At 41.9% G+C, this 15,309-nt stretch overlaps 1 protein-coding gene across 1 annotated transcript in view; it reads left to right on the top strand.

Annotated features, from left to right (window-relative positions):
- The window catches only part of Tnrc6b (trinucleotide repeat containing adaptor 6B), a 232,819-nt gene that overhangs the window by 190,120 nt on the left and 27,390 nt on the right, over positions 1-15,309 (top strand). The window contains 6 exon segments of the mRNA XM_052748388.1: positions 1,685-1,860; positions 3,968-4,042; positions 4,818-4,863; positions 6,270-6,406; positions 7,504-7,674; positions 12,015-12,140. Coding sequence (XP_052604348.1) covers positions 1,685-1,860; positions 3,968-4,042; positions 4,818-4,863; positions 6,270-6,406; positions 7,504-7,674; positions 12,015-12,140 — 731 coding nt within the window.

Consider the following 15,309-nt stretch of genomic DNA (forward strand, 5'->3'; position numbering starts at 1 on the left):
CGAAACCAGTCAGGTCGTCAGGCTTGGTGGCAAGCGTCTTTACCCACTGACCCCACTTTTTATTTTTTTAAGTTTTTGGTTTTTTTTGTACAAGGTCTCACTATGTAGCTCAGCATGGCCTGGAACTCAGAGCCCCCAAATGCTGGGATTAAAAGTGTGATGTGAGCCTTACCTCCTAATCTCTTTTTTTGGGAAAACGTTTGTTGAAAGTTCAGTTCTTCTCTGAAAGGAAGTATCAATTGCTTAGCTTCACATTTTTTTAAACTTTTAGTATTATTTATTTTATGTTTAAGAGTATTTTGCCTGCATGTATGTCTGTGCATCACATGCCCTCAGTGCCCTCAGAGGCTTTGGATTCCCTGGGACTGGAGTTACAGACAGTTATGAACTGCCGTGTGGGTGCTAGGAATTGAACCCGGATCATCTGAAATAGCAGTCAGTGCCATCTCTCTCACCCCATTTTTATAAAGAGATCAGTATGCTATGTATATTTGGTTTTAAATTCCTATTGCTTATCAGTAGGTGATATAAATCCTAAGCTTATACAGTATAATGCAGGTTATATAAAATTGTAACCTCTTGTACCATCTGGCTGTCAGTACTTTGAGTAACAGTCCTTCCTATTGCTCTTCCACCAGAAAGTCCCTTCACATGGTTAGGATGAACTCCATGGGAGAGTTATGGCGTCACTTGGACCTGCTATAGCGTGGGATGCCACAGTTAGAAGAGGCAGCCGCCCTGTGCTTTGCAAGTGGAGACTTATTTGGCTTTCATAGGCCTGGTCTCAAGGACAGCAGCTGTCCCTGGAAGTCGTACAGGGAAGATCCATTTTCCCAGCCCCCACTTCACTTGAAGAAGACAAACCCAGTTCTGTTCATATTAACAATATTTGTTTAAAGGGTATGGTAGTAGAACAGACTGGAGACTGGTGTCCAGTTCCCTCCTCTCTGGCTGTTCCATCTTTCTTTCCTTCTTCCATTCTGTCCTCTACATTTTATCTTTTCTTACTGAAGCCACGTCTAGGACCCTCCTCAGCTAATACATTTTAGATATGTTTATGGACCTAATAAGCTTCAAGTTTCCATGGCCTTGTGTTTTTTATTCCCATTCTTACTTCAGTCTCATCCCAAACAAGGTAGACCGCTGGTTTTTTGGCCACACCTATTTGAAATGCCTACATTTGGTAGTATAAAACAAAGACTTTACTTCAGCAGCCCTGCTCATTAAGAGAACCAGTTTCTTCTCAATGAAATGTGAAATTCATATTCATTCGTATTCATATTCACTATCCCACAAGCACACTCTTTTTGCTGGTTTGTTGGGATAGTGTCTGTAGTAGTCCATGCTGGCCTCAAACTCCTGGTAATTCTCCTGCCTCAGCTTCCAAGTGGTGGAATTGCAAGTATGCACCACCACCCAGTTCTGAAATTTCTTATAGTAGTGATGAATTCTTTTAAGTTTTGAAATTACAATCTCCTTGGTTCCAGGAAGAACCATGGAAGCAGTCAAAAGATCTTGATTTTAAGGTCTGTTGTCTGTTCTCTTTAAGAATAATGCATTTGCCTTACCATGTAGCTAGAGCAGACAAAACTGCAAATATACTAAAATGCTGCATTTGCAAGGAATGTCTCTAATTTTGTTTCATGGACTTACTGCAAAGAATTGATTCACTCTTTCCTTAAAGATTCCAAATCTATGCAAGACGGCTGGGGGGAGAGTGACGGGCCGGTCACAGGAACTCGCCATCCTAGCTGGGAAGAGGAGGATGATGGAGGAGTCTGGAACACCACCGGCTCTCAGGGAAGCACTTCCTCCCACAACTCAGCAAGCTGGGGACAAGGAGGGAAGAAACAGATGAAGGTAGTGCTTCAGAAATGCTTTAGCTTGCTTATTTATTCCTAGAAGACAGAACTGAGAGTTTGTTCACGGAGGGAATGAGGCAGCTGGAGTCATTGAGATTCTAAGTAAAGGGGGAAGTATTTCCTTATCAATTAATAACTACTTCCCTTGTACCCCCTCATCTTCCTGTCCCATGACTTTGAAATTTTGAAGTGGCACTGTGGATAAAATAAAATTTGTAAGGTGGAGGTAATTGAGTTTTGATTTCCACGTTATAATTTATTTTAAGTTCTTGAGGCCTGCTTTAAAAATGCTTTGTGCTTTTGCATTTAAAGACAAAGAAGTCCTATGGGTAAATCTCCATGAAAATGTAGAAAAGACACCAAAGGAAGATAATACTGGCTTTCCAGTAGTGATCAGTGAGTCTTAATTTTACCTGATTCATCCCAAGGTCCAGAACCCTTCTTCCAGTAAAATGAAAGCCAGCCCCAGTTTTTGCACTGCCATAACTAAATGCTTTCCTCACATCCTGTGCCAGGCTGTGCCTTCCAACTCACCTTCCCCAGAGAGAGAGAGAGATAGAGACAGAGACAGAGACACAGGAGAAATAAGTAACCAACACCCATGTGCTCAATTTCACCCTGAAACCCCTGCTGCCCTGTGAAATGCTTCCTAGCCGATCTCCTCCTGGGCTTCAGATTCCCATACTATCTCACGAGACCTTCAGGTAGCCTTCATCCCTTGAACTGAAGCTGTAGGTTTCAATACCCTAACTTTCTTCTGTAATATGGAGCAGTTGGTTTTTGTTAGAGTCATTGCTTGAGGTGATTCTTCCTGGGTTTCCCTTCCCTAAGGACTTGACTTTCCTTTCTCTAGTCACTAAAGAAATTGCACTATACTGCTCAGCATCTTTGGACTCTCATGTTGTCTGGTCTGCTTTAGCAGTCTTTTGACCTTTTGCAAATTAGCAGTGGATCCAGATTGAGTGAAAGATCCTAATTGAATCCTCCCACTCAGGTGGTAACCAAGATGTACTTAATTGGGAGTTGAATGTTTCAAATCTGATGACAATGATTCTGACCTTCAATACTAAGGATGGTTTTTTTAATGTGTTAAAATACACATAATGTAAAAATTGTCACCTTAACCATTTTTAAATATGCAGTTCAGTGGGATTAAGTATTTTCACACAGAGTTGTTTTCTTCTTAAAGCTAAAGGCTCTACACTAGTAAATTCCCTGTCTCTGCTTCCTTCATGGGGATTTTTTAAAAATATCTTAACTGAATATAAATATCCCATTACTTTAAAAATACATATCTTGAGCCAGATGAGGTGGTGCACATCTATAATCAGAGCCCTTGAAGACAGATTCTGGAGGATCAAGAGTTTAGGGTTATCTTAGGTTACATAGTGAGTTTGAGGACATCCTATCTCAAATAGCAACAATAATAACAATTATGATATATCATACATATCACATGGAGTTTTTACCTAGAGAATGCACAGCTACACAAAGCCCAAACCCCATCCCAGCAACCCCATCCCCCAAATCCTGCCTTCACAGGAGTGGGAATGGAGCAAATGGAGAAACCAGAGCATCCTAAGAGTCACAGACCTACCCTCCTTCGATTGTCCCTGGAGCTCAAGGATAGTATCTTTGTCCAGGCCTCTTTCCCACTGAGAACCAGTGACCCTTATGCTGTGAACCAGATGAAGGCTCCTTGGATGCATTCCACATTGTTCCCACACAGAGAGTGGTGTCCAGCTGAAACAGGCTCCTTTCCAAACAACACTCACCAGTAGCAGTTCTTTCCCTAACAGAATCCTGCGGGGGTCACAGGAGAGCATCTTACTAGAGGTGGCTGAGGTAGCATGGAGAAGTTAACGTTTTAAACAACCTGATACTGACTTCTTTCCATGTAAAAAGTAAATCTTTCCCAGTTCACTGTGATGAGTAGGAGTAAAAGCTGAACTAAAAAGTAAAATGGCTGGACTTAGGGCTTATTAGCCATTAAAGTAACAGGTGAAATATCAAAATGACAAGCTATTAGGTTCAGAAAGGTTAACCTTTGGCTTGGAAGGCTGTGATAAGGTCTGTGACTGAGATTCTATGTTTCATTTCTGTAGTGCTCACTAAAAGGAGGAAACAATGATTCGTGGATGAATCCTCTTGCCAAACAGTTTTCAAATATGGGATTGCTGGTAAGTTTTATTTTTCTCATGTGTAAACTATCCCAAATTTCAGACTTAGTACAAATTTAAGGACTACTGCCATGTACAGTACAAAATTACAGATTTAAATATGGGTGAAGCAATGTTCTTGGCCCTTAGAGGTAAGCATTATTATTTTCTATTTTATTAAGGGATATGCACCAACATTAAAAGTGAATTGTCTTTGTGTCCTTTTCCTTGGAAAGGTGGGGACAAAAGAGACACTTAAATGACATTTGTACCAGTGTTTGCATCATTGTTTTTAAAAAGAAAGCAACCAGAAAAACTATGATGGGATTCATTATCTAGAGAATAATTCATGCAGAATCTCTAATTTCCTTATCTCTTGGGAACACTGTGGGGACACCCTGTCCTGGTTGCCAAAAGACAAACGATTTAGCTTGGCTGCACAGTTCAAGATTTGATGACTTGACAAGTCACAAGAAGAAGTTGTCATTATTTGGCTACCACTTGTGGGATTCGGTCCAGCGCACTTAAGGATGACTTTATTTCTCCAGGCAGCTGTTGAACTAGTCCTCTGTCCATAGCTCTACTGCGGTTGATTACATGTGGAATTGAATGATAGATGGCCATCAAATTGTGATAGCAAAAATGTTACAGTATTCACTTCAGTTTAAAGTTCACTGCAGAGGGTCTTGTGGGGTGCTTGTGGTAAGATGTGGCTTTCACATGCAAAATGGCACCTCTTCTATGATTAAAAATGTGTGTAATTGTTTCTCACTTGTGTTTGCTTTGTTTCGTTCAGAGTCAAACAGAAGATAACCCAAGCAGCAAAATGGATTTGTCTGTAGGTGTGTATCAGTCCACAAATAGGATTTGGGGTGTATCCATGGACATGACAGGCCCTTGGGATCTCCTGCCCTGCTTGAGTTGAGGCAGTCAAATTGATAGACATTTACTGAACATTTTGCTCTATATAAGATTTCATGCCAGACACAGTATAGAGGTTGAAATTTCAAATGACTGGAGAGCCAGGAAAGAATGTAAAGGAATGTTGCGTTCTGGGTGAACTGGTTAACTGTGAAAAAGGCGTGTCTACCTCAGGAGCCGGCCTTGCTCTGCCTGAGGCAGTTGTTGCATGAAAAACACAAGCTTGACTGGACCATGCCTTATCAGCATCCAGATTTCTTTTTCCCCTCTGTCTTTGGTTTTGTTTATTTGTTTTGGTTTTTTGGTTTTTTGATTTTTTTGTTTTTTCTGAGACAGGGTTTCTCTGTGTAGCCCTGGCTGTCCTGTTACTTGCTCTGTAGACCAGGCTGGCCTCGAACTCATAGAGATCCACCTGCCTTTGCCTCCTGAGTGCTGGGATTAAAGGTGTGTGGGCTACCACCGCCTGGCTCAGGTGGTTTTTTTGTTTTGTTTTTGTTTTTGTTTTTTTTTAAGTACTAAAAGCTAAATTCAGATTATTTTAATGTGTCTGTGGTACTGCTAGACTAGACCCTTAAGTTGACTACCCCAGGATGGTTCATCATTGACATACTGCTCCACTGTGACTAAAGCAGATAGGGACAGCCTTCATCTGTGGGGATTTTCTCAGTAATGCTCTTGCTCACCCCAGGGAACACAAAAAGAATCAAACTGAGTGTAAGAGAAAACAGTCCTGGATAGCAGTGGTAAACAGTGTTTGAGCTGTGACCCATTGTTGTTATCAAGCAAAGATTTGTTGGGCTCAGAAAGAGAGGAGGAAACAGCCATTGTAATGCAGACCTGGCTGAGTAGGCACTCTTGACAGGATGGACTGTTAAATTCTTAAGCTTTGAATTTTAGGGCAACAGGTGTGCCTCTATGATCTTTCTATTCCCCATAACTACTTTAAAACTCCAGCCATGTATCTAGCAGGTGCTAATAAGGAAAACAGGCAACTTCTCTCACTGAGAACATTTGACTTCATGAATAAGATGTATTCATCCAGCATATCAATTGTGATCTAAATACTGTTTAGTCAGTTTTTGCCTCAAGGCTCTCCTTCAGTCTTCCATGGTAGACAAGCTGTAGCAGGTATATATTTAATTTCTAAAAGCGGGCCCATATGTACACCAGGGACAGAACAAACCCTGAACCAGTGAGAACTCTGCTGGTCTCATTCCAAAGAGTAGAGAGGATTTGTTGCCAGGACCCCAGAGAGTATGTGGACCAGGTCTCATGTGGCTCTTGAGGGCAATATTAAATCTTGAAGTTTTTATTTATGTTCTTTCAGATAAGAAATTTGATGTGGACAAGCGAACAATGAATCTCGGGGATTTTAATGATATCATGAGGAAGGATCGACCTGGCTTCCGTCCACCTAATTCCAAAGACTTGGGAACCGCAGACAGTGGGCCTTACTTTGAGAAGGTGAGTTGCATGCTTTGTTTAAGTGGATGAGAATCACTGTGTTCTTATTTGTCTTCTAATAGCTAATTCTAGAGAAAGCATAAACTTACTGAACTCAACAGGTAGAACATGAGTATCACCTGCATTAATGTGGAGACATGAAAATAGATGGTGTCGACAGATGATTGGGCAGGAACGAGAGCCATCTGTCCTTACTGTTTGTGATGAAGCTCTGAGTGTTGAGATAGATACTCATGAAGGTTTGGAGGGGGTCATGGGCACTTAGAGATGAGCTTACTCTGCACACTGTCTGTGATGAAGCTCTGAGTGTTGAGATACTCATGAAGGTTTGGAGGGGGTCCTGGGCACTTAGAGATGAGCTTACTCTGCACACTGTTTGTGATGAAGCTCTGAGTGTTGAGATACTCATGAAGGTTTGGAGGGGGTCCTGGGCACTTAGAGATGAGCTTACTCTGCACTCTTGTTCCTGCTGCTGTGCCAGCTACAGGCAAAATCTGAGCTTTGTGCAAACTCGTGTCTCCTGCGAGCTTGGAGTTGGGGCGGGAAAGGCTCTCCATCTTTCCTACTTCCCTAGTGGCTTATATTTAGGTAAATGGTATATTCTTCAAATTCTCACTCCTGATTGAAGCAAGTAAGTTTTACTCACTTGTTCTGATTTTTAGCATTTCTAATGAAATTATTCCTTGATTCAGAATATTGTTTTATAGTGCTCCTGGTCCCCATAAGACATTTAAAACCAAAACATGGAGATCTGGGCCCATAGCATTGTTGACTGTCTAGGTGACACCATATTCACAGGAGGATTGCCTAGCTTCTGCTTCAGGAGCCATACCACCAGAATAATCAGTATTAGACTTGTAAAAACAGTGTCTGGCAACCCTTGTCCTGGTACAGTGGACCAACTGGGTTACTAACTTAAGAGGAAGTCTCCTCAGAGGAAGATGACAGATGATGTCTGTTGGGCAAATTTCATCCTGGGTTATTGCTAATCCACTCTTACTTTGTTTATTCCTAGTGTGTCTCTCTTTCCCTTCTTGCATTCTGTTGCTTCACTAACCAACACTCATTGTGATTGGCTAACTCCTACTACCTTTCAGCTGACTTTGCCTTTCTCCAATCAAGATGGGTGCCTTGGGGATGAGGCTCCCTGCTCTCCCTTCTCCCCTTCTCCCAGCTACAAGCTGTCTCCCTCTGGTTCCACACTACCCAACGTCAGCCTTGGAGCAATCGGCACAGGGCTCAACCCCCAAAACTTCGCTGCTAGACAAGTAAGGAGGCCTCTCAGATTTGTAATTGCTTGGCTGTGGCCTCACCGTGGCCCTGGTCTTCAGTTTATTGCATCATTTGTCTGTCTTGGGAAACTTGTTGATTACTGAATGCACAGAATGATACTAAACGTAGGTTTTACATCTTTCAGCCCATAGAACCCATCTCTCTTCATGTTTCTCAACATGAATTTTACTTTAAATCCTTTTTTTTATCTTTTCATTTTTGGTTATAACTGATTTAGGAAACTATGAATGAGATTCTCTAGGTACCTGATATAATCTAGTGATACATTTGTCACTTTTTAATATTAGATTATATATTTGGCTGGAGAGGTGGCACATCAGTTAAGAGCACTTGCTGTTCTTGTAGAGGACCTGGGTTTTGTTCCCAGCACCCATATGGCAGCTCACAGTCTCCTATAACTCCTGTCCCCGGGGATCAGACACCCTCTTCTAGCTTCTGCCGTCACCAGGCATACACAGGATGCACAGATGACATACATGCAGGCAAAATACTCACATACCTGAATAAAAATAAATATTTTAAAAGCCATTAGAATATAGAATAAGTAGGATTCCTGGGGTCTCTTTAGTATATCTGCTAAACAAAAATTAGTAGCAAAACTAGTAAGATTAAATATTTGAGGGTTACAGGATCTTAAAAAAATCTAGCTTTTTGGAACTGGGGATTTGGCTATCTATTGTCTTTAGAATTAAACCACAGTACTTATATGGAGAAGGAGAACCTTAATAGTGAAGCGTTGAAGAGTGGCTATTGCTCAAGCATTGGCAGTTGTCAAAATTAGTTCTCCAAGCAAGGGCCACACAGTAGCATCAGAACAGGCAGGGCCCATCAGGTGATGATGCGTACTCACTCTCATAGGCCTGAGGGGATTCAGCAAGGCTGCCAGGGTCTGTGGTAGGTTTATGGAGAAAACCAGGAATCTGGGGCTCCCCATGCTGTTAACAGCAAGAATCCCTAAGAGTAATGTTTCCCTAACTGTAGTTCTGTGACTCCACACTTGCCACTGTGCCTTTCACCTCAAGATGAGCACAAGGACATGAATTATACAATGTGTGGTTCAATCCATTCTTTCGTGTCATGACTTTTACATGAACACTAAAGGCTAAGGTAAAGCAGGACCTCATACCATAGTCAAGTTGTGCACAGCCTGTCATGTGCAGATATAAAGTAGACTGTGCTGTGTCCACATATTCAGATTAGTTATCTCTGGATTAGAGGGAATCATAGACTGTTTTTCTGTTTTCTTCCTCTAATTTCAGTGTTTTATCTGTCTGTTTGTTTTTTAGTTTCCTAAAGGGGATGGCTATATATTGCTTACATGAACAGAGAAAAACAGTATTTTGAGGATACTTATTTTACATTTAGATAGTAGAAAATATAAAATACAGTGTGGTTCCAGTCTCACATAAATACCTAATTCTATTAGTAGGTAAAGTCAAGTTTAATAGAACAGCTACCAGCTTAGCATTGAACTTTTAAAAAAGGTAATTCCTCATCTTGAGTGGATTACTGCAAAGTCCATCAGTCCATCAGGTTGGTGCCTATGTCCTACCCAAATGTAGTTCTGTTTCAAACCGCTGTCATATGGAATTTACTAAATTTACTTCAGCCAGTCATGGTAGCACATTTTTAATCCCAGTACTTGGGAGGCCAAGACAGGAGGACCAGGAGGCAGGAGTTTGAAGCCAGCTTGGGCTACAGTGTAAGATTCTGTCTCTAATGATAATAAATAATAGTATGTGCCTAAATCACAGAATATTTCCACTCAGTTTGCTAGATTTATTTTAAATTTATATACCTTTCTGAATTAAACCCTGGGTTAAGGCAAATAACCTCAATAATTAGGAGGACAAAGACATAGGTCATCTTAGAACTTCCACATATACCAGAAAAGCTGGAACAGTAGTCAGATAAACCACCATTGCATGTATACAGCCTTTGAATAACTGTCTTCTTAATTCCTAGATGTAATGTTTTTGAAGGCCACACATTTGTTTGTCCTTAGCAAATCCCTGAAAATCAGCAAATCTGAGCCAAAAAAAAATGAGCTGAAGTGCCATATTAAGATAGCAGGAGGACTGGAGAGATGGTATAGTGGTTAAGAGGTCATGAGTACAATTCCCAGCAACCACATGGTGGCTCACCACCATCTACATTGAGATCTTGCGCCCTCTTCTGGCCTGCAAGCAAACATGCAGGCAGAACACTGTATACATAATAAATAAAATAAATTGAAAGATTTTAAAAAAAGATAGCAGGAAAGCATGTTTATAGACTACTATTGGCTTGCTTGTACCCACTTCAAAAACATCAGAATGTTGTGTGTGGCTTCAGACACCCTTCAATTTTGGCAGGAAGCTGAGAATCTTCTTCTAAAAGGAAAGACTGAAATTTAAAACGACTCTAGCATGGTGACTCTCCCCTTTAATCCCAGCACTTGAGAGGCAGAGGCAAGCGGACCTATGACTTTGAGGCCAGCCTAGTATACAGAATGAGTTCCAGGACAGCCAGGGCTACATGAAGAAACCCTGTCTCAAAAAGCCAAAAACAAAACAAAACAAAAATAAAATTACTCTAAGCTGGGTGCAGTGATGTGAGTTAAACCGCCCTTGGGTAAATAAAATTTGTGGTAGATCTTTGACCTTTTATGATATATACAGATTTTAAATGCCATTTCTACTTTATGTTTGTAATCATTTTTAGTTTTAGTGCTTTTTAAGTTCATTTATTTGCCTGTAGCAGTCTCTTAATCTAATTTTGACTCATTAAAGCCATCACAGTATCTTTAGTGTTCTGGAACTTAATGGTGCTATTTAAATTCTTTACGATTGTCTTACCCTGTGTTAAACTGAAAGTAGTGGCCTCAGTTTACAAATGTGTTATTAGCTGTCTTTTCTAAGATGTTCAGTGGGGTGTTTTCAAATGAATGATTGGTGGATCATGGACATTTGCAAATGATGTGTGCATCCTGTTGACCAAGGCTTTATGAAGTTCTGAGAATACCAAAAGGAAGGATTAAACTGGTACAGAAAAAAAAAAAAAAAGAAAATGACAGTATTGTGGTTTTAGTGAACATCATTGGAGAGTTCCAGTGTTTTCTCAGCACAGAGGGAAATTCAGTTACTTTGTTCATGTAATGAGGAAGGAGGCTTTGGGGAAGATACCCTTAATGGGCCCTTTAACTCAGGCCTTGGACAGGCCAAGAGTGCATGGTGTAGAGGATCTCAGGAAGCCAGGTGTGAGGGACAGTGCATGCCTCAATTGTAGCACTTTGGAGACAGAAGCATTTCAAGGCCAGCCTGAGCTACTTAGTGAAACACTGTTGGGGGGGGGGGGGGGGGGGGGGGGGGGGGGGCAATCCTCAGACAGAGGAAACAGTGGCAAGTCATCAAATGCAGTTTCTTTCCTAAGGACTTTCCTTAGCTAGAAACAAATGAGAAGGTCTGGGCCCCAGGAGCCCAGCTCCCCTGTTCTGGCTGGAGGATTAGAGAGGGGCTCAGTGAAGTGGTTCATGGGGAATCATGGAACTGTGCTTCTTTAAAAAAAACTAGGCTGATATTTATCGTTTTGAATGAGAAGTTACAGGTGAGTAATGTTTATTTCCATGACCTAGAATGACATTTAATATATCTTTTTCTTCTTAATCTTAATGTAAGATTGATGAGCATTTAGCATGTAGCAAAGAAAGCCAACAGATTCAGGACATGGAAGTGTATTCAGAGCTAGAGTGGGGTCCCTGTGATGGCTGTGATTGGTTAAGCCAACTGATTGAAGGAAGTGATACCAGAGTGCTACTTTACAACTGATAGTTTGATTATAGTTTATATTTTTACCCAGGTGCCTTTTAAGATGGATCTCAGATTTTAAAGTTTGAGAATTAAATTTGGTAAACCCAGATTTTTGTGGTGGCACATACCTGTAATCCCAACACTTAGGATGCTCACCTCAACATTGAGCCTAGGCTGACTACAGAGTGAGACCCTGTCTCAAAAAGGCAGTCTTGAAGTTTTGCACAGCCTGTTCCTTTCAGCCACAAAGAATGTAGTGCTACTTCTAAATGTGACTAAATTTAACCCTTTCAGTTTGTAGAATTTATCTGATCACCTGTAGCAAATGATATGCCCGTGACTCAGTTTGAGTAACTGTCCCCCAACATCCCAACATGAAGAGCCCTAAGTTCTAAAATGAATGCTGTCATTCCATGGACGAGGGATCTTGATTCTTCTTAGGAATAGAAACTAGAACTACTAGAACTGCTGCTTGACTGTTTTCTTGAATTGACAAAAAGTTCTGATGGATGCTGTTCCCCCTGCAGGGCGGCAGTCACGGTTTGTTTGGAAACAGCACAGCACAATCGAGAGGCCTGCACACTCCAGTGCAGCCACTGAGTCCTTCTCCTGGTCTCCGGGCGCAAGTGCCTCCCCAGTTTATCTCCCCCCAGGTAAGAAGTTCTGTGTTCCTACCTTTGGGAGTTAGAGAGCATTCCGGTTGGGGCCCGTTGTTCCTGCCTGGTTGATGCCCATGAAAGGAGGAGTGGTTACAGCTGGACATTGGGCAAATCCAGACGCCAAGTGCAAGACTGTTAGAACAGAATGTCAGCCCCCTTTTTAAATTGCATCACACATTCAAAGTAGATACTTTGTAACTACTAATCGCCAATACTGTATTGGTTTGGTTTGGTTTGGTTTTTGTCTTTTTGTTCCTAATTGAAAACTGTTTATAAATTCTAAGGTGACAGTGTTCAGAAACAGGTTGCCCTCGGGGATTTGCCTGAAGATAAACAGAATCATGAGATTTTTCATTTTTCTATAGAACTCTAAGGAGCTGTATGCTAAAATACTGACTTCCTACTTAGAGAGCCTAGAGCTGGTGAAGAGGCCAGTCTGATGGGACTGTGCAGAGTCAGCAGTTAGTATGATAAATGTCATAGATGGTCAGAAAAGTTTGGGGACCAGGGTGATGCTTCACCTGATTAAATGTTACTAGCATCACTAGCAGTGACATTTAAACTGAACCTTGAAGAATAAATTCAAAAGTTTAGGTATAGCCACATTAACGAAACCTTCCAAGCCACGGAAGCCTTGTGCCAGTGCAGTAACAGCTGGCAGTTAATGTGTTGAGGAAAGGGAGTTTGTGTGAATGATTAGTGTGAACAGGTTGATAGAGGTGCATGCATTCCTCAGTGGGATGGGAAGAAATTAGACAAGGAATTAGGGGCAGACTGTGGCAAAACTATGCATTGCTTAGGAGTTTGGATCTTGCCCTGTAGGCCAATCTTTGTCAACTTGTTTATAACCATGATCTGGGCTGCTACTTAAAGGTCTCCCTCATTCACTCTATTAAGATAGGATTCTTGGGATTTGGGGCCTGCTCAAACCTAGGTAGTTTTCTTGTTTTGTTTTTCTTTTAATATGTATACACTATATGTAAGTTAATAAAATAACAAAATACACAGGTTTTTGCGTGTGTGCACATGCAGTGTCCATGGAGGCCAGAAGAGGGCATTAGATCCTCTGGATCTTGAGTTACAGACAGTTAGCACCACCTTTGTGCTGGGAACCAAACCCCAGGTGTATGTGTCCGTGTCTGCCTGTCCTCTCTTCCCTCCTCTACTTGGCTGGGTAGTTTTTGTGTGGTGGCTGTTGTAGACACTGGAACATTAAGGTTTTCCAGTGATGATAGGGAAGTGCATGTTCTGGGAGATGATGGCAGTAAGATGACAGGCTGTGTTTGCATGGTGGAGTTACTGGAGCTGCGGGGAGCAGAGCTGGCACAAGGGCACAAGCAAAGTGACAGTGGGGGCCAGACCCACCCATCTCTGTGTGGCCCATCCCTTCCTCCTCCTGAAACAGAGCTCACTTGCTCTCAAGCACCTTAACCATGGTTCTCTGTCCCCTCCCACCTCCCAACACTGCATCATCATACTGTCCTGGTGCTCGGTTCTCAAGCTTCTCATAGCATACAACTACCATTAGGTGACTTCATCTATTCCAGTGACCAACCTTAATACTGAGTTCCAAAATTGTGCCTGCTGTCAACATTTTTTTTCAGCTCCACAAACTGCTAGATATGCCCAAAGTAGTGTTTAAAAAAAAAAAAATCCCCTCTTCCAGCTAGATGTGCTCCTATCCTGAGGTTGCTTATGTCAAAGATCCACAAGCTAAACTATGATCCTTTCCCACATCACAGTCCACATTTCATTCGGTAAATTCTCCCTTTAAACCTTGACCCAAGCTGTGCAGTGGTGGTGCACACCTTTAATCTCAGCACTTGGGCAGCAGAGGCAAGTGGATCTCTGAGTTTGAGGACATCCTGGTCTACAGAGAAAGTTTCAGGACAAGCCAGGGCTACACAGAGAAGCCCAGTTTCAAATTTAAACAAACCAAAAACTTTGATCTAGAGATGGCTTCTTGCATATCATTGAGGATCAAGGTTCAGATGCTAGCACTACATAAGGAGTTCGGTGTCCTACAACTCTAGCTACAAGAATCCCAGTGCCCTCTTTGACCTTCATGAAAACACAGAGCCACACATCTGCATGTGCACATGCACAAGCACACACACAAAATGTTTACAAAGAAACAACCACCTTAATCCAGGTTCTGACTGTTTATCATCTCTACTAATGCAGTCCCTAGCAGGATGCCATCATAGATAGTCTAGGGCCTTCTTGCCTGTCTGTCCCATTCTGCTTCATTCAGTTGTTGCTGTCTATAGTCAGAGTCACACTAGTCCACTTCTACAGTCACATTGTCCACTCTGGTAGTTATTAGCAAGGGAGCACTTGAAATGTGACTATTACTTCATCATTATTAAGTTTAAGTAGCTGCCCCCAGCTTGTGTCTGTTTCAGCATTACAGAAAGCTCTGTGTGGTCCTGATGTACAACATAGGGTACATCATGCTGTCCCTTGACTGCAGATCCTCTCCTGGCTTGCTCACTCACCTAGAACGCAGTATTTACTGCCATCTTTAAGGTTCTTGGTGACCTCACCCAACCTATATCTATTGTTTACTCATGTCTCTCCAGCCAAGTGACCCCAAAACACCAGTCACCCTTTTAGAACACTCTTGTCTCAGGTCGCCAGTCAGCTCAGTCTTCACTTCCTTACCTCTCTACTTGAAAGCACCTTATCCAAGATGCTTTCTCAAGCTCAGCTCTGAACCTTTACAGTACCTCCCGACTACTCTTGTTTCCTTACCCTCCAGAGGTTTCCTCTGTCCTTGTCTTTTTGCCTCTGCTTCTTGAGTCAAGCTTCACAGTGGCAGGAATTGCAACAGTTGTGTTGTAGCCCATTGACTTTGTGCGTGAGCAGGCATGCTGTTCATATATGTACTCCTGTACTGCAGGTTGCTGCTATAACCTGCCGTAGTTAACATGATGTCTTAGTGTTTTCTCCTGTTGCCAAATAATCTTCGTGTTGGTTCCCCACTCACCCTCTCTCTTTCTGTTCTTGGGATGGAACCCAAGGCATGCTGAGTAAATAACATACAACTGAGCTATACCTCAGCCCATATTGATCATTCTTTGTTTTTTCTTCGGTTGGTCGGTCGGTCGGTCGGTTGGTTGGTTGGTTGGTTTTTTGAGACAGGTTTTCTCTGTGTTACAGC

The sequence above is a fragment of the Peromyscus californicus genome, unplaced genomic scaffold, assembly GCF_007827085.1.
Source record: "Peromyscus californicus insignis strain IS unplaced genomic scaffold, ASM782708v3 Scaffold_20__1_contigs__length_68692818, whole genome shotgun sequence".
Lineage (NCBI taxonomy): Eukaryota > Metazoa > Chordata > Mammalia > Rodentia > Cricetidae > Peromyscus > Peromyscus californicus.